The 22,982-nt window shown below is 42.3% G+C and overlaps 2 protein-coding genes across 2 annotated transcripts; one reads left to right on the top strand and one right to left on the bottom strand.

Annotated features, from left to right (window-relative positions):
• Positions 1-66: 66 nt before the first annotated feature.
• mmp28 (matrix metallopeptidase 28) lies at positions 67-18,882 on the top strand. Its single transcript, XM_069668968.1, has 8 exons — positions 67-321; positions 1,828-1,904; positions 2,513-2,703; positions 8,782-9,003; positions 9,408-9,653; positions 14,778-14,927; positions 15,060-15,227; positions 15,651-18,882. Exons 1-8 carry the CDS (start codon positions 196-198, stop codon positions 16,043-16,045), a joined length of 1,575 nt encoding a protein of 524 aa, XP_069525069.1. The 5' UTR covers positions 67-195; the 3' UTR covers positions 16,046-18,882.
• On the bottom strand, positions 16,764-22,928 carry LOC138597372 (protein FAM124B). The gene is made up of 7 exons (XM_069668967.1): positions 22,858-22,928; positions 22,410-22,441; positions 21,580-21,792; positions 20,819-21,214; positions 20,300-20,496; positions 19,110-19,272; positions 16,764-18,797 (listed from the first exon to the last, which is right to left on the bottom strand). The coding sequence occupies exons 1-7, from the start codon at positions 22,926-22,928 to the stop codon at positions 18,193-18,195; spliced, it is 1,677 nt and encodes a 558-aa protein (XP_069525068.1). The 3' UTR covers positions 16,764-18,192.
• Between the last annotated feature and the right edge of the window lie 54 nt (positions 22,929-22,982).

Below are 22,982 nucleotides of genomic sequence, written 5' to 3'. Positions count from 1 at the left end.
GCCCTCCCCCTGTAAGTCTCCCGCTGGCTCAGTAGGCTCCGTCACTCCTCGCAGCAGGGATGTAGATGTAAGGCGAGCAGCAGCATGCTCTCACTCACTGACAGCCAGGAAAAAACAACAATGATGAGAACACTGTTGGAGGAGCAGAAATGCGCCATGAAAGGAGCGACGTGTTGATCTGGTGGTTGTCCCAGAATGAGCCGCAGACCTCCGGGCCGGTGTGGAGCTGCACGCGGCATGACGGCAGCCTGGATCCTGACAGTGAGCACCCTGCTCACGGCTCAGACTGCCGGAGAGTCCCCGCTGGTCCTGGACCCCGAGGTACTCCGTCCTGTCAGGGATTAGCGACTTAAGTGTTTGATAAGTAATGCCAGGTGACTTCAGGGCTACTGTGTATTACATCAGTTAACAGTGTAAACGACTTTTCCTCATTAAGTTAAACAACGGCCGCTTTTTAAAGACTTAAAAGGAGGCATCCATAAAATGTGAATATTCAAGGATTCAAAAACAGAAGCTATTGTAAATGGAAATAGTTGTAAAACGGTTAAATATAAAGTATTAAACGTTTATAAATGTGTAATGTGGGTGATTAAAGACCGTACTATTTCTAAACGTCTTTATTCCCAAATAAGCCTCTTATGTTGGAGTTAAAGATCTCTATATATGTAATTGATATACTGTACAGTCTAATTGATCAGATCATTACTTTTGTTTATGTAATAAAAACGCCTGTCATGTACAACCCCATATATAAAAACTACACATATATTTGTTAGCTGTAATGGCAATTTTAACTTTATAATGTGCATACTAAGTTTGTGGGCTAGTTTTTCATCTCTGTACAGCAGAGGGAAATAACGGTAGGGTTGAAGTTTGTGTTATGTCCTTTAAAATGATAAGGTGCCCATTTATTTTCCTTTTGTAAAAAGAATGTTTCAGAATCTGTTTTAAGAAATACTTACCTAAGTACAGATGACAAGTTAAGTCAAGCAAATACTGCTGGATGATTACTTTCTATAATAACAGTTAATGTCACCATATAGTGACACTGAAGACCATGTTAGCCATTTCAGCTGCATATGGTGACATTTAAAGGAGACCGAGCCCTCTTGTAAAGGGAAATACAAATATTTGTGTGTCCAAAACTTTACCATTGCCCTCTGGCATGTTTCAGTGCCTCTAATGGGACAAAGGGACATTTTTTTGCACATTCCTGTTTGCTGAAGCACATCTGTCAACTCCTCAATTTTAATTTCCATCCCACCTTCACCACATCTGTAATCAAAGCTGCGCCTGCTGTTGTCTGAACATGAAACCTGTTACATACACATGACTGGCTGTGCCTCAGAGATCCTCATATTAAACCATCAACATGGCTAATCTCAAACCACAATGCAACAACAGCTGTTGTCATCTCCCCAGTTGGTTCATTTTTACTGTATTTCACAGGCTATAAACTTCAGAACTATTCTTGGCTTGTGTGTTCGCATGAAATTCTCCCAAAATAATGACTATAACTATTTCAGGGACACCCCAGGGGTTTCTCTCTCCCATGGGTGGTCTATATCTGTACATCCTGCTTGTAGATCTACAACAGCTACAGTACTAATAAAAACTATCAACACTTTTATGATGTCTTATGTTGCCTCACAGGCAGGTATAGGAATCTGGGGATTTACCAAACTGTTATTATGAAAAGTAGATACTTTTTTTCAAAACACAAGCACATTTTTAAGCACTTGTAAAACTGATCGGTTAAAGCAGTTTTCTGTGTGATGTGTTTATTGGGTTCGTAACTGAAGCAGAATTAACGTGTAACAATTGCAGGGTTTTCTGGAAAAGTACGGCTACCTCCATGAGGAGAACCACATCCACAATGCAGCTGAGATGCAGTCCGCTATCTGGTAGGTGGTTCTTCTATTACATCTTTTACTTTAGGACAGAAGCTTCATCACAGAAATGTATTTTTTCATCACAATGAGAGTGTTCATCAGGGGGAGCTCTGGGCGGGACGAGCCTCCAGGGTTGAACGTCAGTGCAGGGCAGTAAAACACACCCTCACCTCTGCTGAACCCTGCCTGAACCATCCAGGAATGTCAGAGACCTCGCCCTCTGGCCCTGATACTTACTGTACTGTCATGCAAACTGAAGGGCTCTGCTTGGACTGAGCGTTAGTTGGTGTCAACATGATCATCTCATGGAGTGAGGATAAAAACACTTGCCATTTGGCTTAATCTGGTAGATCTGGATCCCACTGATGCTGGTTTAAAGCAATGGTCTTTGACATGACAAAGTCAAATCTTTATACTTGTATACTTGACACATTTTAATGATAAATAGTTGAAAATAATTTACTTTGTGAACCTTCTGGGCCTTCTTTCCAGGGTCTTCTTCCATGTTTTGAGAAACAGAACCACTCACAGTGCCAATATGTCTTAATGACAGTGGATTGAAAACCCACCTGGCTGTTCAGGAATAAATCATCATGCATACATTTCCTCTCTCTCTGCAGTGACTTCCAGCGGTTGTCCCGACTTCCTGTCACAGGTGAGCTGGACAGCGCCACCCTGAGGCAGATGGCCGAGCCTCGCTGTGGGGTGTCAGATGAAGGCAGCCAGCAGATCTGGGCTCAGAGGGTGAACGCCATCTTCACTGGAAAGGGTGCTGCTGTCAGAAGTCGCAGGAGGCGCTCTGCTGTTAAAGGTATCATGTTAGCAATTATCGTATGTGTGTTTCTGTGTTTCAGTATGCTGTGATGTCATTCACTGCCTTGTGCGTGGAGGTTGTCTGTGTCCTGTTGTGGACTGGTCATAAAGAGGCAACAGTTAACTGGGAGGGTCCGGCCCAGTAAACTAAAGCACTAAACAGAGCTGAGGGGTGTAATTAAAGCTGGTGGAGTGTCTGATGTTGCACGCGTCAGCCTGGGTTATACCAGTTTAAAGCTGCAATTACACAAGCCTGTATGTTTCTTTTACTTGGACTTTGCTGGGTGAAAACGTCAATGTCTGTTGGCACCATAAACTATTTAATCTTTAATTTTGGAGTTACAGCTCTGTGTGCTGAGAAACCCTCGAGACAAAAAGACCTAAAACAGGTAGATATTTACTCAGTTTGTTAAATGATTTGGGAGATGTTCCCTGAGTAGCAGCAATATATGATTTGCTCCAGCTCCAGTTCAGCCCTACAAATACTGCAGTTTTGACCAGCGCAGTCACTTAGATTCTTGCCCCAAATTCTCTTTCTGATTTTCTGCTAAACACACAGTTATGAAAGCATTCAATGGTAAGCAGATCACTGCAATTTGGACTGGCTAAAGACTGCAGGATTTAAAGTGTTTAACGGTGGTCAAAAGTGCAGCTGAGCTCTGCCAAATGTCTTGCAGACTGCATGAAGTAATTGAGCACAAGGTCCTTCCCTTCTAGATTAGGGTACTTTAGAGAAAATCCTGGAGAATTATCCTGAAGTGTAATTTCTTCCCTCTACTAAACATGCCCATTCTCCATGAGTTTTTTAAGTCTTTTAACTGCAATAGTTTTATTTTTACCCTACAAGGAGCATTATCTATTAAGATGAACGCCTCAGGCCACTGAACTGAGGTTAGTACATTTTTCGTCAATACAATATTTAAAAAGAATACTCATTAGTTCATTGAAATTTGGTGGAAATTCAGTACACAGGCGTATTACATACGACCCCTTTTAAGTTTCAAGATGATTCATGTTTTCATCTGTTTTGTTGTCGCTGCCTCTCTTTGCCTCTCTCATTCGTCGCTCCTTTGTGAATGAGCAGCAGCAGCAGCAGCAGCAGCTCGCTGCCTCGAGCCTCTGGATGTGTGGAGCCTCTGCATTCCTTCGTGTGACTGACGAGGTTGGCTAATGTTCAGGGAATGCAGCGGCGGCTGATGTTTGCCGCTGCCTCTTCATGTCAGTACCTGACATGTTCCCTCTGGTAAACACATCCATAACTGACTGACTGGATTACGCTGTTTGCCCGACTGGCTGGCTATCTAAAAGGCCAGATATCCTACCTGCTAAATGAGTGGATATCTTGCTGTGTGACTGATGTTTGGATGGATTACAGCCTGTTCTTGATGAAGAAAACAACTCACTGTCATTACTCTAGTCGCAGACATGACTCATGTGACAGGTAGCTGTATTATTACACTAAGAGTAGCGTTAATGGCAGATACGTTTACACCCTCAGGCCAGACTTCTTTCAGATCTGGCTTCTTATATCCACAGACCCAATGTAATAACTTAATTGTGTTAGACAGTGTAACCACAGCCTTGTCCTCAAACATTTGTTTACTCTGTCACACAATTACAGCAGTTTTGTTTCTGGAAGATCTTTGTAGACATATCATATGTTTATATCATATGATCATTTTCACACAGCAGCCATTTTTCTCTCATGTACGCTCAGGATGGGAATCTCAAATGCTGTTATATTTCATACTGCTGTGTTCCAGGTTGCAAGTCGTATAGTGAAAATCGGGAGGGAAAACTGACCATATTTCAAGCTAAAACAACATTTTTGATAGCCCTTTAGCTTAGCGTTAGCATTCAGCTACTTACTAGATATTACCGCTTGCTAGGAAGTAACTGAAAGCTTGAAATATTGTTAAGTAGTGTTACACGATAAAATAGGAAGGCATAAATCCTTAGGAATCGATGTGTTAGCTAACGTAATGTTAGCGAGCTAGTGGTTGAACACTAATGTTAGTTGTATCTAATGTGTTATTAAATATGTTGTTTTAGCTTTAAATATGGCCCAACATCCCTCAGATTTCCCCTATCCATTGTATTTTCAGGGTATCATTAATTGGGAAGCAGTTACCCTACATTTATACTACAAACATCCGAGTCCCACTCTGAGCCTGATGCCACAGGAAAATAAAGGAAATATAAGACAAAATAATCTGTTTCTTACAGGTCAACATTCAGTTTTGTCCAACACTTAACAGATAATTAAAAATCTGATCACACTTCCATCAGCCTCTGCTGTGCTTTGCATTTAGTGCTAATTAGCAAACATTAGCATGCTAATATGCTAAACATGGTTATTTTTTACATGTTAGAATGCTGATGTTTGCAGTTCTTAGCATAAATGTGATTTTAACATGATATCTTAATACAGTTAACTTTTTGTATCAATGCTTTGAATGTTAAGTTTAACTAGTAATCATTTTTCCTTCATCAGTCCATCTACACCTGTAATTTTAAACTTTTCTCTACTCTTATTGTACCAATAGTCAGTTTAACTTAATGCTTAACTATTTGAGCTGATCCCAGCCTGCAGGCTACAGCAGCCTGCAGATGAGTCAGCCTGTTCGTTTCCTTTCAGCTGTAGTGTGTTGTGATTTTGTTTGGTGTGAACATGGCTGCCTTTGAGCTTCCTGGAAACTGAAAACAGAGAAGCAGACCTTGACTTGAGTTGGACTCTAGTGGTTCCCACTGATATTAACAGAGCTGACATTCCACCACCCATATCCAAGATAAGTGCTATAAGTGTGATAGGTGTGTGTGTGTGTGTGTTTCAGACGTGTGCACATATGATTTGTGCACAGCCCAGGAAATTGTTAACCACTTAAGGGCCTTTTGCACCAAAATACACAAATTTTACACAATTGTAACAGATTGCAGAGATTGGCCTTTCTCACTAGAAATGCAACAATTGCTTGATTAGTTAGTTCAGTTACTGAGAGAAAATACAAATTGGTAATTGGTCATTTGCTGTTGGCTTTTGGTGTGAGAAAACAAGTCATGTGACAACGCCATTGTTTCTGGAAAATCGTGATCAGAAATTTTAGCCACATTAGCAAAGCAGCTGTATGGATACCCATCTCAGTTGGGTCAATTCACCACGTTGGTCCAGACTTAAGTCGATCATTAGCCGTCACAAAATGTTGTACGGACATTTATGCTCCCCAGAGGATATATCTCTATTACTCTGCTGATCCTCAGTTTTTCCGAAGCCTCACCATCAGGTTGACTTCTTTGTTTGTTTTTTTGTCTGAACAAGTTTCAGTGACCCTAGCTTTAAACGTAGCGCCATCATCAGGTCAACCTCGAATTTTGTCCAATACTCCGGTATATGACCAACTACCTGCAAAATCAATGGTATTCCCTTTAGCCTCAGCTGTGCTTTGTGGTTAGTGCTAATTAAGGTTGGGGTTAGCAAATATTAGCATGCTTAAACACTGACTGTGAGCCTAGGACACATTAAGGGGTTACCAAGTTGACACCAGTAACAAAAATACACAACATACGTTCTGCACCTCCACAAACAATAACTTTGGCTATCAGCTGATCTCAGTCACTGCATAATGTCCGAGATAACCCACCCTCCCCACACTGCTGAAATAGAGGGCATCATGCTAATTGCTTCCATAAGGGAAGTTGGGGAATGTCTTGTGTATCTGACTTCCTGGCTTTTTTACCGTCCTCTGGGACCTCTTACTCTGCGGCAGTCTGGGATGGAGAGAAGGCGCCTGAGTTGTGGTGAGAGTACACATCCACATGGATCATGTGGTAACAAGCCTGTTGCATATTGTTCATTTGGGAATGAAAAATGAAGCTGGGTTGGGAAAAACTGGGTGTGCGTTCAACATTATTAACTCCCATACAGTTTGCTTCCACTCTGAGTGTACTATCTAATATTTCTGTCATTCTTAAAATGTTAAGGATCAAGTGTACGCTAAGATTTGTGTTCCGTTGCTGCCAAAGCACAAATTCAGTTTGTGTTCACACAAACAGGAACACACACTTATATCATTGCCAAACGCGTGTCTTAATGGCTCCAGATATCCAGATATTGCCTTTCTCCAGGGTGCTATTGAGCTCTCAAGGCGGTTACAGTATGTAGCACATAATTCTAGTTTATCGCTCTCATCTTTCACATTACTCTCAGCTGTATTACTTAACAGCACAAATGGCATTAAAATAACCCACAGGTCCTCAGACTCCTCTCTGTTATAAAGCACAAGTGTGTAATGCAGGAGTGCATGCAGACCTCCCACTCACATTTGGCCTCCGTGTCGGGCAAACATTCATCGACCACATCTTTAAATATTTTGACAACTGTAAGCGTGCTTGAGTTTTGTTGCCACTCAAGTGAGCCTCAAATGTAAAAGTATGTGTAAATGTATAAACCCCTCATGGAAAGTCATCTAAAGTAATTTACTGATACAGTGGCTACGTCCTTTTGATTTGATCCCAGCACTCATCCTGTGTCTAACCTCCTCAACCCCTCTTACCAATACAAGTACGAATACTTGTGAAGGGCAACACCCTCATTTTGTCAGAGTGAGTACCACTGCACCTGAGCAGATGGTTGCCTTATTACAGTATGTGTGTCAGAGAGACTCAAAACCTTGAACACTGGATTTAACTCCCTTTTTGTGCCTTGAGTTAAGACATGTTTGAGGAATTAATTTGAAGATAATCACAGCCAACTCAACAACTCTCTTTTTTTCTCATTTAAAATGTGTTCTCGAGCTCTGTCCACTGGACAATCAGAGCGTCCAGCGTATCCAGCTGCCTCTCCCACAAGGTTCATATTATCTAATGACGGTTTCCTGTCTGCTTGTTGTGAATGTGTGTTTAAAGCTCGTGGGTGTCTTGTGTGTTATGTTTGCTTTGTCTCCAGATAGCTCCATTGTAATCCTAGCATGTTCTATATCAAAGAACGGCTGATTTTAACCCCTTCATCTCTCTATGCCCATACAAATGTGAGATTCTGAAGTGTGCGACATGTAATTACATCTAAGCTGAGAAACCACAGACACGTGTTGAAGTAAACTGTTTAGCTGAAACATGTGCTCAGAGTGCTTGTTAGTTTATCCAGCTGGAAGCTAACATGGTTTACATCCTATCATTTTGGCTCTGACTGTAGGAGGTGGAGAGGCTCTTCAAACAACACATTTAATATCTGGCATCCTAATTTATAATACAGATACACAACATGTAAATACACAGCTTCTCCAGTATGTTGTGTAATATAAATTGTTTGTGAAACCTGGTTAAAGCACCTAAAAAGGCAATAACACAACTAATAAAAATAACAGGCTTGAATTCATCGGGTTGCACACAGACAGATAGATTGGTTGGATAAAAACAAATGACAAAATCTCTCTATATTTTCATTTTTTAAAATAGGCTAAATAAGTTGTAGGGCTCTCAAGTAAATGACATTATATTGAAGCAGATTCACTCATGGGTGTGCCCTTGTTGCCATAGATACATCTTTTTTTGAAGGGATTCATGCCTTCAGCTGTGCTTATCCAGTGGTGCCGTCCAGCCTTCCTGCCCTCTGTGGTGTGTTGGTACTTCAAGGAAAAAAATAATACTTGGAAAAAAAAGGAAACAAAATAAGCAAAATTATGATGAATATTTGAACATCTTTTTAATGAAGCCAATCAATATGAGGGTTAAAAAATGTTTAAGGTGAAAAAAAGTGATTTCCAGGAAGTTAATGGTTTATCTTTTATGATTCTTTTTAAAAAATGATTTCTTTATTTACTTAATACTCTTTGTAGCTGGATTTTTGTATATCTGTCAGAAAAATAATGTCCCAACTTCAATTTTTAAAGTATGTTTTCCAGAGGAATAGATGAAATATTCTTCCTCACTAGAAAACTGCCAGATTTCTTCTTTGGTTTTCTGGTTATTGATCTACACAGCTGCACTCGCTGTAAGTTTGTGATCAATATGATTGTGAACATCACAACGCATGTGGTCTCACATCTCTTCTCCTCTCTCTATCTCTGTGTGTGCTCACCAGCTGAGAAGTGGTACAAACGCCATCTGACCTACCAAATAGTGAACTGGCCTCGCCACCTGTCTGCGGCCTCGGTGCGGCTGGCGGTGCGCGCTGCCTTCCAGCTGTGGAGCAACGTGTCGGGCCTGGTGTTCCAGGAGGCCTCTGAAGGTCCCGCAGACATCCGGCTGGCCTTTTATGAGGGAGACCACAACGACGGGGCCAGTAATGCCTTTGATGGACCAGGTCAGGGACCACCACGTGTTGACTGAAGTCATTTACTGACCTATCACTCTGATCCATAGTTTTATTCAGTGTGGTTGCTCTCAGGTCTCACTTCTTGAACAAATAAAGCTTAACAACTGCCACTGTTTATTTATACACTGTCACTAGATTGATGTGATTAAAACAGATTGAGATAATAGTGACAACAAGACAATATTATGAGATATACACTGTACAATATGAAGCTTAAACAGAATAAAACAATACATGTGTTCCACTTCTTAACATGAACCTTGCTATAGTGTAAATATATTTTGAATATTGGGGCATTTTTTTCCAGGTAAAAGATGTTTGCACTTATTTTGCCCCCATATATGACAATTGGACGACACTCAGCCTCTGTTTCCCTCCTCTTTGGCTTGCAGGAGGAACTCTGGCTCACGCCTTCCTGCCTCGCCGCGGGGAAGCCCACTTCGACATGGCGGAGAGGTGGACGCTAAACGGACATAAGGGTCACAACCTGTTCATGGTGACCGCCCACGAGATCGGACACACTCTGGGACTGGAGCACTCGCCCGTCCGTCACGCCCTGATGTCGCCGTACTACAGGAAACTGGGCCGCAGCCTGGTGCTGAGCTGGGACGACATCATCGCAGTGCAGCAGCTGTACGGTGAGATGATGCTACATTTCCAAGACGCCAAATTAAGCTTAACAGCGATCCAATGGAGCAGTTTTCTGTGTGAAAAGGGAAGTGTGTGGTCCCAAGGTCAGACGGGGTGTTAGACGTAGCACCTTCCCGGGACACACACAGATATTTTTACCACTTTCTCCTCAGGTTTGAAGCCTGAAAGGTTGAGGGGGAAAGGCCCTTTAGAGGACAGATGACAAATGTCTCACTGTCTGGCCTCCAGGCAGCTAACGATGGTAAAATTAGGTCGCTATTAAAACCCTCTGAGCCCATTACATGAATTACTGACTTGTTACGCCTTTGAGGAAACGCATAAGTAGAGTCATTTTTGCTCTGCTGCCCATTAAATCTGGAGTCATGGCACTGAGCTGTGAACAGGCTGGAGAGGCAGCTCTGGAGGCCTCCAGCTGTAAACACAGAATAAGAAGTAGAACAGCAAATAAAGCTCACTGCTATGAATGCGATCAAAGGATATGGCAGCATTATTTGTAAAACTAAAATGTTTGTTGTATAGAACAGAAAAGAGAGGATGTTTTGGAGTCACTTTTAGTTGTATTCTTGGCAAACATCTAATCTAGAGGAGTCTGTTCTATGAGGTTCAGCTCTGTGGCCTCTCAGCTGCTGGGAGAAGTAGGTTTAGATGGAGGGCAGCAGAGGTGGTGTGAACGTCAAAATAACTCTTAAACACTCACCCACACACATGCACACACATTGGCAGCAGGCCTGGTTTTCACTCAACAACACACTGCTGTCTCTTTGTGTCTTATTACATCAACCTCTCTGAGCTCAACTCAGTGTTTACCTGGGAGTTTTGTTGTGGTAGATTGCAGCGTGGGAGCATTACATACGTCCATGAAAAATACAACTGTGTCTGTTTACTGAGAATGTGTTGCCCCTCCTGGCGTGTGTGAGGCAGGTTTGCACACGTGCAGAGTTCTTTCATTGCTTGTGTGTTTGTTCTCCTGCTGCTAAGAAACCGAGCAGCACTTTGCACAGAATGTGTCTTTCTAAACTTGCACTACAACTAGCCTCTGCACCTACTTGACCCTCTATAGTGATGAAGTTGTGCTTGGATGCATACTGTGCTTGAAATTAGCACCTCTGCTTTGACCCAGAAAAAAAGGTGTAAAAACAGCTGCAGTGAAGCTTTCTGCAGGAATGCTTGCATAGCTGCAGGACAGTCTCACAATCCTTTGTATATTCCAACTCTGAACTTGAGATTCAGCCCAGCAGAAGCTTGCAGGCATATTCCTCCTTTTCTGTTTAACATCTGTGGAGTCCCATCTGCTCGGCCTTAGGAGATATCCTGACCTCAGCTTCCTAAAATGGTATGTGCCAGCCTTTACTCCTCAGGGGCCTCCTTTTCTTACTCTGAATCCACACAACACAACTGACCACCCTGCTGCTTCAGCCAACCACGCAGTTACATTTTTAGCTCAGTCAACTCAATAACCACTGCACTTAATGCAACCTTTATATAACCATAGATAGTGCTAAGGAACATTTGCACCCAAATAACTTTCTTCACTGAAAGTTATCCAGGGCTCTTTCGTTGCAGTTCAGGTTGAGTTCAGCAAAGCGCAGCGTGCTTCTTTCAGCCTTCTTATCAACCTGCTTTCCCCCCTATGGCAGTAATTTCTTCAGACTGCAGCTTCTCCCACGTAAATGTCAAACAGCCTCAGAGACAGACATGGACAAGAACCGCAACTGACAGGACTGCCGGCACAGTGAAAACGCTACATCTGCTCAAAGATATGAGCTTTAGGCAGTGTGTGTGTGTGTGTGTGTGTGTGTGTGTGTGTGTGTGTGTGTGTGAACCATTCTTTGTGCTGGTATTGTGATCTGATAAGAAGCAGATGAGAGGCAGCCTAAATATGTCTGTCAGTCAGTCGGTCCCTAAAGCTCCTGACATCCTCTGATTGCTCTGAGACAAGAACTAAACAGTATCTTATATTAAAGCACAGGCTTGTGGTGATTCTGCCTTAAAATACAATTACAGCAGAGACGGAAGAAGAATTCATATTTACTTCAGTAAGAGTAATACCACATTGTAATAACACAAGTAAAGTCCTATTGCTAATTTGACTTAAAACTCCTGTGAGGAACCTTCAGTTTGTGTTGATTTTGGCGCCCCCTGTGGACAAAGCTGTACCTCTTATCGCTTTGCCGCTTGTACCTCTTATCGCTTTGCTGATTTTCCACTGTACATGCATAATGTTTTTTTAACAAAAAATCTCATATATATAGGAGGTAGGGGTTTAAACAGAGTAGAGTCAGGCCAGCTAAAGGGTGCTAACTTGGAGTAAGACTTGTTTTTCCACAGGAGATAGTTTGCTCTATCTTGAGGCCTGACACAGTGTTATGGTCTGCGAGTCAGAGGAGAGTTTATTTTATTGAACTGACGGTGCCCTGGGAGGACTCAGTGGAGGCAGCGTATGAAAGGAAAAAAGCTTCGATATGCAGATTTGGCAGCAGAAACTGAACAGCGAGGATGGAAGGTTAAGGTTTGTCCTGTAGAAGTGGGATGTTGAGGGTTCATAGCAAGATCAACTATCTCATTACTGGGAGACCTGGGGGTGTGTGGACAGAGTCTGTGAAAGGCAGTAAAGGAGATGTCAGACGAAGCAGTTCGAACAAGTCGGTGGATTTGGATGAGCAGAAATAAAGCCAGTTGGGGGCCAAAACAAATCTAAAAATAATCCTTACTCTATCCCGTTCTTTCTTCATATATAACACTGACACCAGGAATAGTTGCATTGTTTACATAAGGATTTGATAGCAACTGTTGAGCCTCCCTGAGGTGTTGTGGGCCGAACTCGATGAAACACTGGTGAAGGGAGGTGCCCACTTGGTAACCCTGTTGATGTGCAGGCTCTGGCTGTCCATTTAACTACAAGTTTGAGTTGTGGGGGCAGTTAAAAGCCATGTGGTAGGGTAGGTAGTACCGGCTTGGGTTAGGGTTACCCCCTTCCCTAGCTTTAATCCCCTGTCTCTTCTCTCCTCTCTTCCCTCATGAAAGTGAGGGAGTAGGGGGAGGTAGAGCGTACAGCCCGATCCGGCGGGGGTGAGTGCTAGCCCCGGACAGGGCACCTCACCTTGGCTCTGCCTTCCCCGTCTTCTTTCTAACACACCTCCCTCTATCCTTCTCTCTATTTTTCTCTTTTGTGTTTAAAACACTACTGTAGTATCAGCGTTGTTAATACCTGGAGCTCGTATGAACAGGTTGGCAATGCTGCTTGGGTCGCGGTGACGACTAAGGGCCATGTAGGTTAATTATAAGTATTATAAGTAAGGGATGAGGGCACAAGGGGAGGGGTGTCTTCACTGAGTGCTTAACCTTATCATTAGGGCAAAAGTATCTTGTGTTTTATTCAAATTCAGAGCTGGCCTAGCTAGTGACTGCTGTGAATAGGGCAGCTGACGGGCAGTATATATCTCAACCCAAACAATTTTGGATGGCCTGCAACAAACAATGCATGTGTTAACTATTAAAATAATTCAGTAAGCAACAAAAATAACAAACAAATGTTCATTTTTTCATTTTAAAGCAAAATAGTTTGGCTCTACACTAATTAAATTAGGGATTAGGAAAAAATTGATACCTGTAAATCTGCCAAAGGTAGCTTAAATATCTGTTTATTAGTTATTGTTACTGTACAGTACTGAGGAGCTTATTACAAGTATCTATAGATGGCCAGAAGTCCAGGGAGAGGATATAAATAAAGATGATTTCAAGTGAAGGCACTTTCCTGATTTTGACAGCAGTCCATTACTTTAAGAGGTGATAACCACTAATAAGCTACCAGTCGGCAAGGCCTATCATATCAAAACATAATCTAGGGATGTATAGGAATTAAAAAATCACAACTAGAATTTGCCCACCCAGATGGTACCGATATGTTCAATTTTGGGTGTTGGCCCATGGACTACTAGCTTTTGCACAGTAAATACTGTATATTCTCCTGTATATTAATGTTTGTGTCAGAAAGTAACTATTCGAGTACAATGCTTGAGCAAAATACTTTGACTTTATTCTAGTATTTTCAAAACAACATTAAATCCAGTTTAAATTGTCCTTACTGGAAAAAGTGATTCCTGAGTTAATAGTAAATTTGCAGATTCCGTTTCAAAGTACAAAACATTTGATAACCTTATAAAATATGATGCATTTTGATTCAACCAACTAAAAATAACATCATCCTGCGAAACTAGTACTTTTACTTTTAAGACTATGGGTGCAAATAATAGTTATATAACCAATACAATTTTAAATGCAGCACTTTTACTTTAAGTGGAGTTTTGTTTTTACATTGTGCTGGTTTGTTCTTGAGTTACAGATATACTTCTTCCACCAGTGCTGAATGTAAACAGAGTGAAGTCATACATCCTTATCTTACCACACACACACACACACACACACACACACACACACACACGCTTTTCACCCCACTGTGGTGTGTGTATATCTATTTCTCCGGCTGCTTCCTCCAGTTCTTGGGTGAGCAGATTTTATCCACCTCCTATACAAATGTTTGTTTAGCTCCTTGCAAACAAATAAAAATGGCTGTAATAACGTCTAAAACATCCTCTTACACTCTTTATGCCAAGTATGTTAAGCTTTCTCCCTTTTGTGCTTTGAATGTTCCTTTTATTCTTTAGATCTCTTGTGTCAGGAGTCTGTCTCGTTTAGATGGACTCTACAACTTGGTAAAGGCTCCAGTGAGCACTCCATCTAGAGTCCTTTGTTTATTTCCTTTGCAGTAAAAAGTCCTCCATCTGTATACATCTACCCGGCCACATCCTGTAAAGGACAATTTAAATGTTAACATTAAGCAAGTCCTGTTTTTGGAGAAGCAAGCACTGTTTGTCTTTCCATTTGTTCCCATGCTGTGTAATTTAGAAAATACATAACTGCTTTTACCATGCATGAGAATCACACTGGTGTGCTCCAGTAAAATCTTTCCCCCAATGCTCTCTGTAAAACCCAATTATTCATGTAGAGATGCACAGAAAACAACCTGCTCCATGTGATTCAGACAGCAGCTGGTTTCATCTGTCATGGCCTTCTCTGATAGTTCATTGTCTTGTTTTGATTTTCGCTCTCAGGTAAGCCTTTAGGCGACCTCCCTGTGCGGCTGCCCGGCCAGGTTCTGCACGCCACGCTGCAGGAGTGGGAGTTCACAGAGCTTCACAATGAGCCTCAGACCGCAGGGCAGCCTCTCTACTGCCAGGGCGTCTTTGATGCCATCACTATGGGTGAGTTCCACATGAAATATTATTGGGGGTATGACAAAGAGCCACACCTTCATGACTATAGTTACTGGATTTAAAACTACAAAACTGTTTCCTGAATATTGTCTCTTGTGTTTTTTTCTTGTGTGCATCCAGACCAGAATGAGACGGTCCTGGTGTTTCGGGGCAGTGTGTACTGGACAGTATCAGCTGCAGAAGGTGTGAGCGGCCCGCTACCTCTCCGTCAGCGTTGGTCTGATCTCCCTCCGGCCATCGAAGCTGCTGCTTTCTCCCCGCTGGACTCCAAGTGGTATTTTTTCAAAGGTACCGCTTCAATGGGCGGCTCGCATCTCCTTTTAAAGACATTCCCTAACCTACTGCCTAACTTCACATAACTGTTAAAGCTCCCAAAATAGATTCTATTGAGCCTTTTATATGGGAAAGTGCTATTTAAAGACTCTACTGCACTGAAGCCTAAGCAGTGGTGTTATCGTCCCCTCACCTTTGTGCTTCAGACTAATAACTTGAAGTTATTGCCAAGTTTGACTTATCTGCTTAAAAACTGACAGTGTTATCTAGATGTTGTCTGTCTTTAGTCTTCAGAAATAGCTATTCATGGTTTCAAAAGAGCATAGCTTATTACACGTATTTGGATAGAAATCTATTATTTTCTAAAGCTGAATAAGGGTGGCTAGTCAGCAGTATTGTGTCATGCCTAATGTTAAATCCTGTTCTCCTGGTGTGCAGGGAAGCGGATGTGGCGCTACACCGGCAGCGCGCTGGACCCCGGCTTCCCCAGGACGAACAGCGAATTGGGTCTGCCTCGCCACCCTGACTGCGCCTTCTTCTACGCTCCTCTGGGTCACATGGTGCTCTTCAAGGGCTCCCGCTACTCTGTGCTTAACCTCAAAACCCTGCATCAAGAGCCCTACTACCCCCGCCGGCTGACGGACTGGAACGGTGTGCCACAGGGGACTAACGGGGCGCTGACCCGCCCAGATGGACGCCTCTACCTGTTCAGAGAACAGCGCTTCTGGAGGTTTGACCCAGTGAAGGTGCGGGTCACCAGGGAGGGCCAGTGGGCCAAAGACCTGAAATGGGCTGGCTGCAGCAATGCTCCTCAGAGCAACAACATCCTTTGACCAGCAGAGGGAGCTGTAAGCTTTAGTAAAGTGCAATGTGGCAATGTAAAATGCAATATAAAGGTGCTGTAACATTTTTCAGCAACATTGCTTTTATGTTTCCAAAGGAGCCGAGCTAGGAAAACTCCTGCCATGAAGGGATTCAACAAAAATGAACAAACTTGGTTTATATATTTTAAAACACCTTTAGTATTTATACTGCAGAGCAATTAATATTACTGTTAATAGATGTAAAAGCCTCATTAATACAGTTTAGATAACAATAAGACTGCGCAGGTTAAAAGTATGCTTAAAACCATCTTATTCTCTCACATAGTGTTTACACCATGATAGAAAAACCAAATGACATGTATATATATATCATCCCTTCTGCAGTGTCACTGACATATGTAATATATTGTATAAATAACTGTTACTTACTTCGACCTGTGATTGTGCGTTCCCTAATAATTGCTTGCTATAGTACTCTCAGTTCTCTCTGATTCACATCTATAAATGAGGAAGTTAACCAAACGTCCAACTTTTTGGACATGATGAGTGCATCATAAAGAGCAGGGGAGCGATGGGTGATTCACGTATCATGACAGCAGATGAGCAGTAAATGTTATCACAGCTGTGTCATTACAGTGATGCATTTAAAGAAACAGTTGTGGAGGAAAATGATTCAACTGTCACCTAAAGTGTTTCAAGATTCAACTAAAAATAAGGTTTCGTCTGGTTTCTACCCTGAAGGCAAAATATAACGGTAGTTTTACAACTGTGGTTTTACTTCAGGGAAACATCAGTCATCTCTCACTCATTGAATACTCCGCTCACTATCGAGTACACTGATCCTACAGCTAATTCATGTTGACAATAGCAGTGAACACACACAGTTATAACTTGCCCACAACTGAGAGATGTTTTAATCATTCATCTTTTCATATTTAGCCTTCAGACATTTCTCTGCATCTCTGCAACGGTTGTTGCTTCCTGACAGAGAAATCTGGCATTTTTGTCCAGTAATGCCTTTTTCCAGTAAACAGTTGAACACACTGACACCTCCAAGCTGAAATGCACACCTACAGATGCTTCATGAGCAGCCCACCAAAAGCCGCTCATACTGTTTATTAACTAACCTTAAACGCATTGGATGAAGCACTGGTCATAACGCCAAAGTAAACACAGATTCAGTTATAGCAGAAGAGACGAGTCTAGAATACAGTTTGGTCATTAAAACATATTACATGTTTCTTACGTAATTATTCTAATCAGTCCTGTCAAAAGCACTGTGAAAAAATCTGTCACAGATCAGCCTTAAACATGATGCACTTGTTAATCTGTCCTCTGATCCCTCGGCTCACTGCAGCCTTTCAGTAATGAACATTTCCGAAGGCCTCTGGATCAGGACACACATGGGCTGTTTGAGACACCTTATACACTTGTAGCTTGATTAGTTTTAAAATATATATATTAAACACACTATTTTCAAGTCCAAATGTTTTCTTCAAGTGGTAATTAAGAAATTCTGTTAACTCTAGACTATTTGAGGAAAAAAAAACAATTTCAGTACAGTAAATTGGCCATGTCTTTTAACGCACAAATACTAAAACAAGGATCATCTGAAGTGCATTTAAACAAAAGAAATCAAAAGCCACTGGGCTGTACTTTTACTATGTAAAGCCTGGTTTCCCACCTGATCCCAGACTGACAGATTTGCACTTTGCAGACTAAATCTGATTTCTCATCACGATCAATAGCGACATTAGAGTGACTTCACGCTGAGATCATCTTCATCTGTTTCAAAGGCAATCAAAAAGTAAACACCCTAGCTGATTAAGTGGCACTATTTTCTGACAGTAACTCCTCATACAGAGCACTTCCCTCATGTTTGCCTTTCCACGGGGATGCACTGTAGCACAATAGCTGCACAAATGATTAGTTTGGTGAAAAGACATTTAACAACAAAATTATTACTTAAAATATCAATGACGTGGTTCCTCTTTGTTGTACGATCTGAGTAGGATAAGGACAATTGTTCTGTATATTATGTAAATTTACAGAACGTGTGACTTTTACCACAAACGACTGAGGGGAAGTTGTTCAGTTTCGACTGATCACCAGCCAAACCACACATATTACACAGAAAGTGAAATAGAAACAGGGATTTAGATGAAGAACTCATCGACTGGCTCCTCATTGTTTGTGCGTGCTGACAGCAGCTCTGCAGTAGTTCTGTTCTCCACAATAAGCCCTTTGGAGGGACTCTGTCCTGCAGCCTTAGTCCTGCTGCCACAGCTCTGCCTATCGGCAATTGTACCACCAGCAGAGCTCCATGTCTTTGAGGAGCCCTGAGGGTGTATGTCTGTCCGTGGCAGACATTCAATCAGCTCCTTGGCCAGACCCTCACCAGCCGAAGCCCCAACAGCTGCGGGTCTCTCAGAACTAAGATTTATCAAAAAGTCCATGGAGGAAGAGCGAGCGATTTTTGGGACTGCAGTGTCAGAGAGAGAAGAGACAGGGGCTCCCGTGTCTACATTGGTCTCTGGCTCCCCCTCCTCCTCCTCCTCCAGAAGGAGATGGGAGAGAGAGCGGGTGATGGACGGGCGCAGAGGAGACTCAGGGTGATTGGTGGTTGAGGGGCTGCTGCGCTGGGATGAGTAACAAGAGCTGCCTGGAGGGGTGCTGCAGCAGCTTCCTGATCCCAGGCTCTCTGCTCCTCCACCTCCTCCATGAAGCTTCTCCAGGAGAGGGTCACTGCGCGGCCTGTGTCCTATCGTCAAATAAAGACATGTCAGGCACAGTCAAGTAGACACTTAAAATCTGTTTTATCTGTGCTGAGGGTCCGATGATTTGCAGATGGCACTGATGATTTCATCTGATTAAATATCTTCATAATTTTCTATATGAAAAAGAAGGGCTTTGTCTAATAATATCTTATGTACACATCTTATGTACTGGCAGGGGAAAATTGGGACCAAAAAAAGGGCTCATGGGCACAAACTCATACATGCAGCACAGTTAACACACTGTAGCTATAGCTGACTACTGCATCTTAACACAGCTCCCCCTTCTGTGTACTTACCTTGCCTGTGTGTCTGCCAGGGCAGAGGTGTTGGGAGGCCGCAGGGCGACAGGCTGTGGCCCTGTACTGAGCTCCTGAGCTGCATTCCTCGAGGGGACACGCTGGGGCAGGTCAGGGGGAAAGCACAGGTCAGAGGTTGCTGAGGTTGAGCTGGGGTTTTCACCTGCAGCACAGAAGGACAGGAGGAGCCGGATTATGATTAACACCCGGACTAGAGAGATTTAAGCAAGATAAGTAACTTTGACAGAATTAACATACACGCATCTGACATATGGCTGTTGTGACATCTTTAAGGTGGCAACCACATGCCATTTTGGTTTCATTATCACAGTAAGTGTTTTCCTCTCCTTTTGTTGAACGTCTTGCTTCACATGAATAGCCACAATAATCCTTAGATCCTCACACCTCACGATCTTGCCATACTTTGTCTTCAAAAAATATTTCACAGTTAAACTCAGATGTTTGATTATTTCACATCAAGATGCAAGAAACAATGCTCTAATCTAATCTGTTTTAATTACACTGAAGTTTGGACACCATCAGGTACTTTAAAATAACACATAATACCTGTGAGTGTGTTGGGTTTTTTTATTTAGGTCTCTCTGTTTAATGAGATATTAATGAATGGAAGAAAAGCTTCTACTTAAATCAATCTTGTGTTAAATCATCTTAAATCAATCAGACTCTCACCTAAAACATGACAAAACATAAACATTAACATTCCTGTATTTCACCAACAACTGTAGCTTCCATCCAAAGCAAACTCTACTAAAGCTACTGAGGGACTTTGCAAGCTACGTATTGAGTACAAACTTTCCTGTTCTACAAATAACATTTTAGCAGAATATGAACACAGATCCTGTTCTTTGGACTCTGTATTTTATGAGATGATTAGAGAGTACACATTCCAGCGGACTACTGGAGACTGACACAACCACTGTTGTTCAACAAACCTCATAATTTAATCTGACATAAGTCAAAGATACTTTTCCCCCATTTACAATTATCTAAAGAGCTAAAGTTACTGTGCAGCTAAATAAAATAGAGCAATCATGCTTACAACATTAGGCATCAGGCAACATAGAGTGTGTGCTCATTTTAAACATTTGACAACTTTTTTACCAAAACGTCATCACTTATTTTAGACAGGATAGAACTAGGAGATGAGGTGTATTTTAAGCTGCACTTACCTGGAAGAGAACTTTGTTGCCATCTAGGTCTTCTGTCTGCCAGCGTGTAGAGCTGATGGGGGTACAGGGGTTGGGCAACAGAGGAACTAGCTGTCCGATTTCTTCCACACTAAACTGCAGCACCGCAGAACTGCATGGCTCCACCCGAACCCCTGGTGACAACTGCTTTAAAGCCAGCTGCAGGCACAGCCCGGGCTCTGCGTGGGGAGGGGAAGTGAAACAGTCTTGTTTTTTGGTTGAGAAGTAAAAAGTATTGCATGTGTGGTGAATGTGTGCTGTGTGGAACAAAACCGCTTCTTTAGTTAGCTGATTCATGATGTTAAGATAATGTGTCCGGATGTAGATATGCATTGGAAACAAATTAATTAATCTCACTTCACTGACTATTTGCCTTCCTTCTTATTAAACTAAAAAGGTGTACGGCTTAAAGCTGGACTTGTTTATAGGAATGTGTTACATTTTTCGTGCTTAAAAATACAAACACTGTTAAGTTCAAAGGGCAAAACTTCAAAGCTGTACCTGTGTGGAGAGTGAACCAGCAGAAGCCCGTCTTCTGCTCCTCTGCCTGTCGCTGCAGAACTGTCTCATAGAGCCTCACGGCATCCTCGTAGTTATCATATCCACTGTACAGCGTCACACGCAGTATTTCTCCTCCACAGTGCACCGGTCGAACCCCCCACACAGGCATCCCTGCACCCAAACTATAGAAGTCTCTGCTGGGCAGGAGGTAGGGCCGCAGCAGGGCATTGGTGGGAGAGCTGCTCGAGGTAATGTGGATGCCTCCGGTCCGTCTGCCACAGCTCTCAGTGTGGTGGTACTGCCAGGGAGGACGCTGGAAGAAGTCCAGCACTTTGAGGATTCGCTCCTCTCCATACGCCTCATGGAGGAAGAATGTGATGGCCACAGAAGGGAAGCCTGAAACATGTTTGGCAAAGATTTATTCACCATCAACCTTAAATAAAAACAGATGCAATTCTAGCAAGGGAAGGTTGTTGTGGAAAGGTAAGTTTACATTCTACACATATTAAATGTAGTATTCAGTTAAGAGTGCAACATTTGAGGGGGTTGTTGCCATGAATGGAAAGGCTCTCAAATTCTGTAAACGTGTTCTTCTCACATCTGGAAATTATTTACCTCTTTTCATAGAGAGAATATACGTATGTACGAGTATGTGATAAAGTTAAATGTACATGTATGTTGTATCCCTACTAATGAAATACCTGACTGTATAACAAGATGTTTGTATATCAAATGCATGACCACAAAGTAGGGATCTTTACCTGCCACAGGACAGAGGCGGGTGTAACTTCTGTATGGGGCAGCCCTCTCTGACACATGGAAGATACGGAGGCTTGGACAGAGCCAGCGGAGAAGGCGATCCAGGGTGTGCTGCAGCAGCAGTGAGTCTCCGGGGTTGGCCAGCAGATGCAAGTTCATTAGCAGGAGCTGCTGCTGCTGCTGCCGCTGCCTCACCCAACTGGTCATGAGCTCAACTGTGGTTAAAAAAACATGTAAGTGTACAAGCACATGCAAACATGAAAATGTTAAAACCAGGCATCACTATAGACATCATATTGTAGCTTAAGCCATAGCAAATGTCTACGTACTTAAGGTTTACTCTGCTGATTTAACCCATCAAGATCAGTTTGCTTGTCATGGGGAGTATGATTCATGTTTTCAAAACAGCTATCACGTTTCCTTTTTTTGAAGAGATACATGACACATTATAAAGTTGTGTTTCAAGAACTGAAGTCACTATTCTCGCATTTCTCATCACAACTACTATACCAGAAACTGAAACCTTTCCTACACTGTTTTGCATAATGATTTGCATAATACAAAGGCTCAAAACAGGAGTTTTCAAGGCAAGGGGCTTGGATGGCTGCACCTTCAGAAAACATCAGTGGCATCGGTGGAGTTTGACAGACAGGTTAAAAGGCTGAGCGACTCTAAAGTTAATCAAAATGCATTATGGGAACTGTAGGATTTGGTTGTTTGATACTTCCCTCATATTAGGGATTAATTAATGATAATTTGTGTTATGCTTTTCTGAATACAATTGTACACAGGGATTAATCTTTCATTTCCGTGCGTGTGAGGGGACACTTACTGCCAGATGATGACATCCTGCTGCAGTCAGACCTGAAAAACACACAAAATAAAAAGCACTTCACTGGTTACTGGTAACTTTACACACTTTTTTAAAGTTTGTATTTGCTGGAGAAAACTCAAAAATCTGTCTCCATCTTGTGGTGGTTGGTTTGGAAACCTGCCCTTCGCTTTGGTCACCATGACAACACATTATCTGTTGCAAGCTAACATAAGCGAATAAAGCTAATTTATTAGGAAATACCACAAAGTTTTAAACATTTATGAACACTAACAGTAACACGCTAATGGTGTAAAACAAAAGTAAAGTTGCGAGTTTTGAATGTCAGCCCCCTCACAGTCAATTGTCTTGTACGAAATAAATTTCCATTGTGGCTACAGAGAAAAAAGGCGAAGTAGTGCTAGCTAACGTTAGCCTGGAGCTAACGCGGAGACAACAGTTGACTCACTCGGCAGTTTCTGCTCCGGAGTCCACGTTTTCATCGTCTGCTCTCTTTAACACCACCGCTCTTCGAAACATAGTCCAGTACACCTTTTACATCAGGTCGAGCCTCCTGCACAGAAGTTTGAGCGG

Source organism: Semicossyphus pulcher, unplaced genomic scaffold (assembly GCF_022749685.1).
Source record: "Semicossyphus pulcher isolate SPU_LCO1_2020_fin unplaced genomic scaffold, fSemPul1.0.p SCAF_19, whole genome shotgun sequence".
Lineage (NCBI taxonomy): Eukaryota > Metazoa > Chordata > Actinopteri > Labriformes > Labridae > Semicossyphus > Semicossyphus pulcher.
This window is presented reverse-complemented; position numbering and strand designations above follow the sequence as displayed.

What these genes read in the sequence shown, in the direction of transcription:
- mmp28 (XM_069668968.1), top strand. Translation starts at nt 196, where the DNA reads ATGAGCCGCAGACCTCCGGGCCGGTGTGGAGCTGCACGCGGCATGACG. An exon ending in GAGATGCAGTCCGCTATCTG is followed by an intron (nt 1,905 to 2,512) that starts GTAGGTGGTTCT and finishes CTCTCTCTGCAG; the next exon opens with TGACTTCCAGCGGTTGTCCC. An exon ending in GAGGCGCTCTGCTGTTAAAG is followed by an intron (nt 2,704 to 8,781) that starts GTATCATGTTAG and finishes TGTGCTCACCAG; the next exon opens with CTGAGAAGTGGTACAAACGC.
- LOC138597372 (XM_069668967.1), bottom strand. Translation starts at nt 22,928, where the DNA reads ATGTTTCGAAGAGCGGTGGTGTTAAAGAGAGCAGACGATGAAAACGTG. An exon ending in TCCGGAGCAGAAACTGCCGA is followed by an intron (nt 22,442 to 22,857) that starts GTGAGTCAACTG and finishes TGTGTTTTTCAG; the next exon opens with GTCTGACTGCAGCAGGATGT. An exon ending in CCGCCTCTGTCCTGTGGCAG is followed by an intron (nt 21,215 to 21,579) that starts GTAAAGATCCCT and finishes AACATGTTTCAG; the next exon opens with GCTTCCCTTCTGTGGCCATC.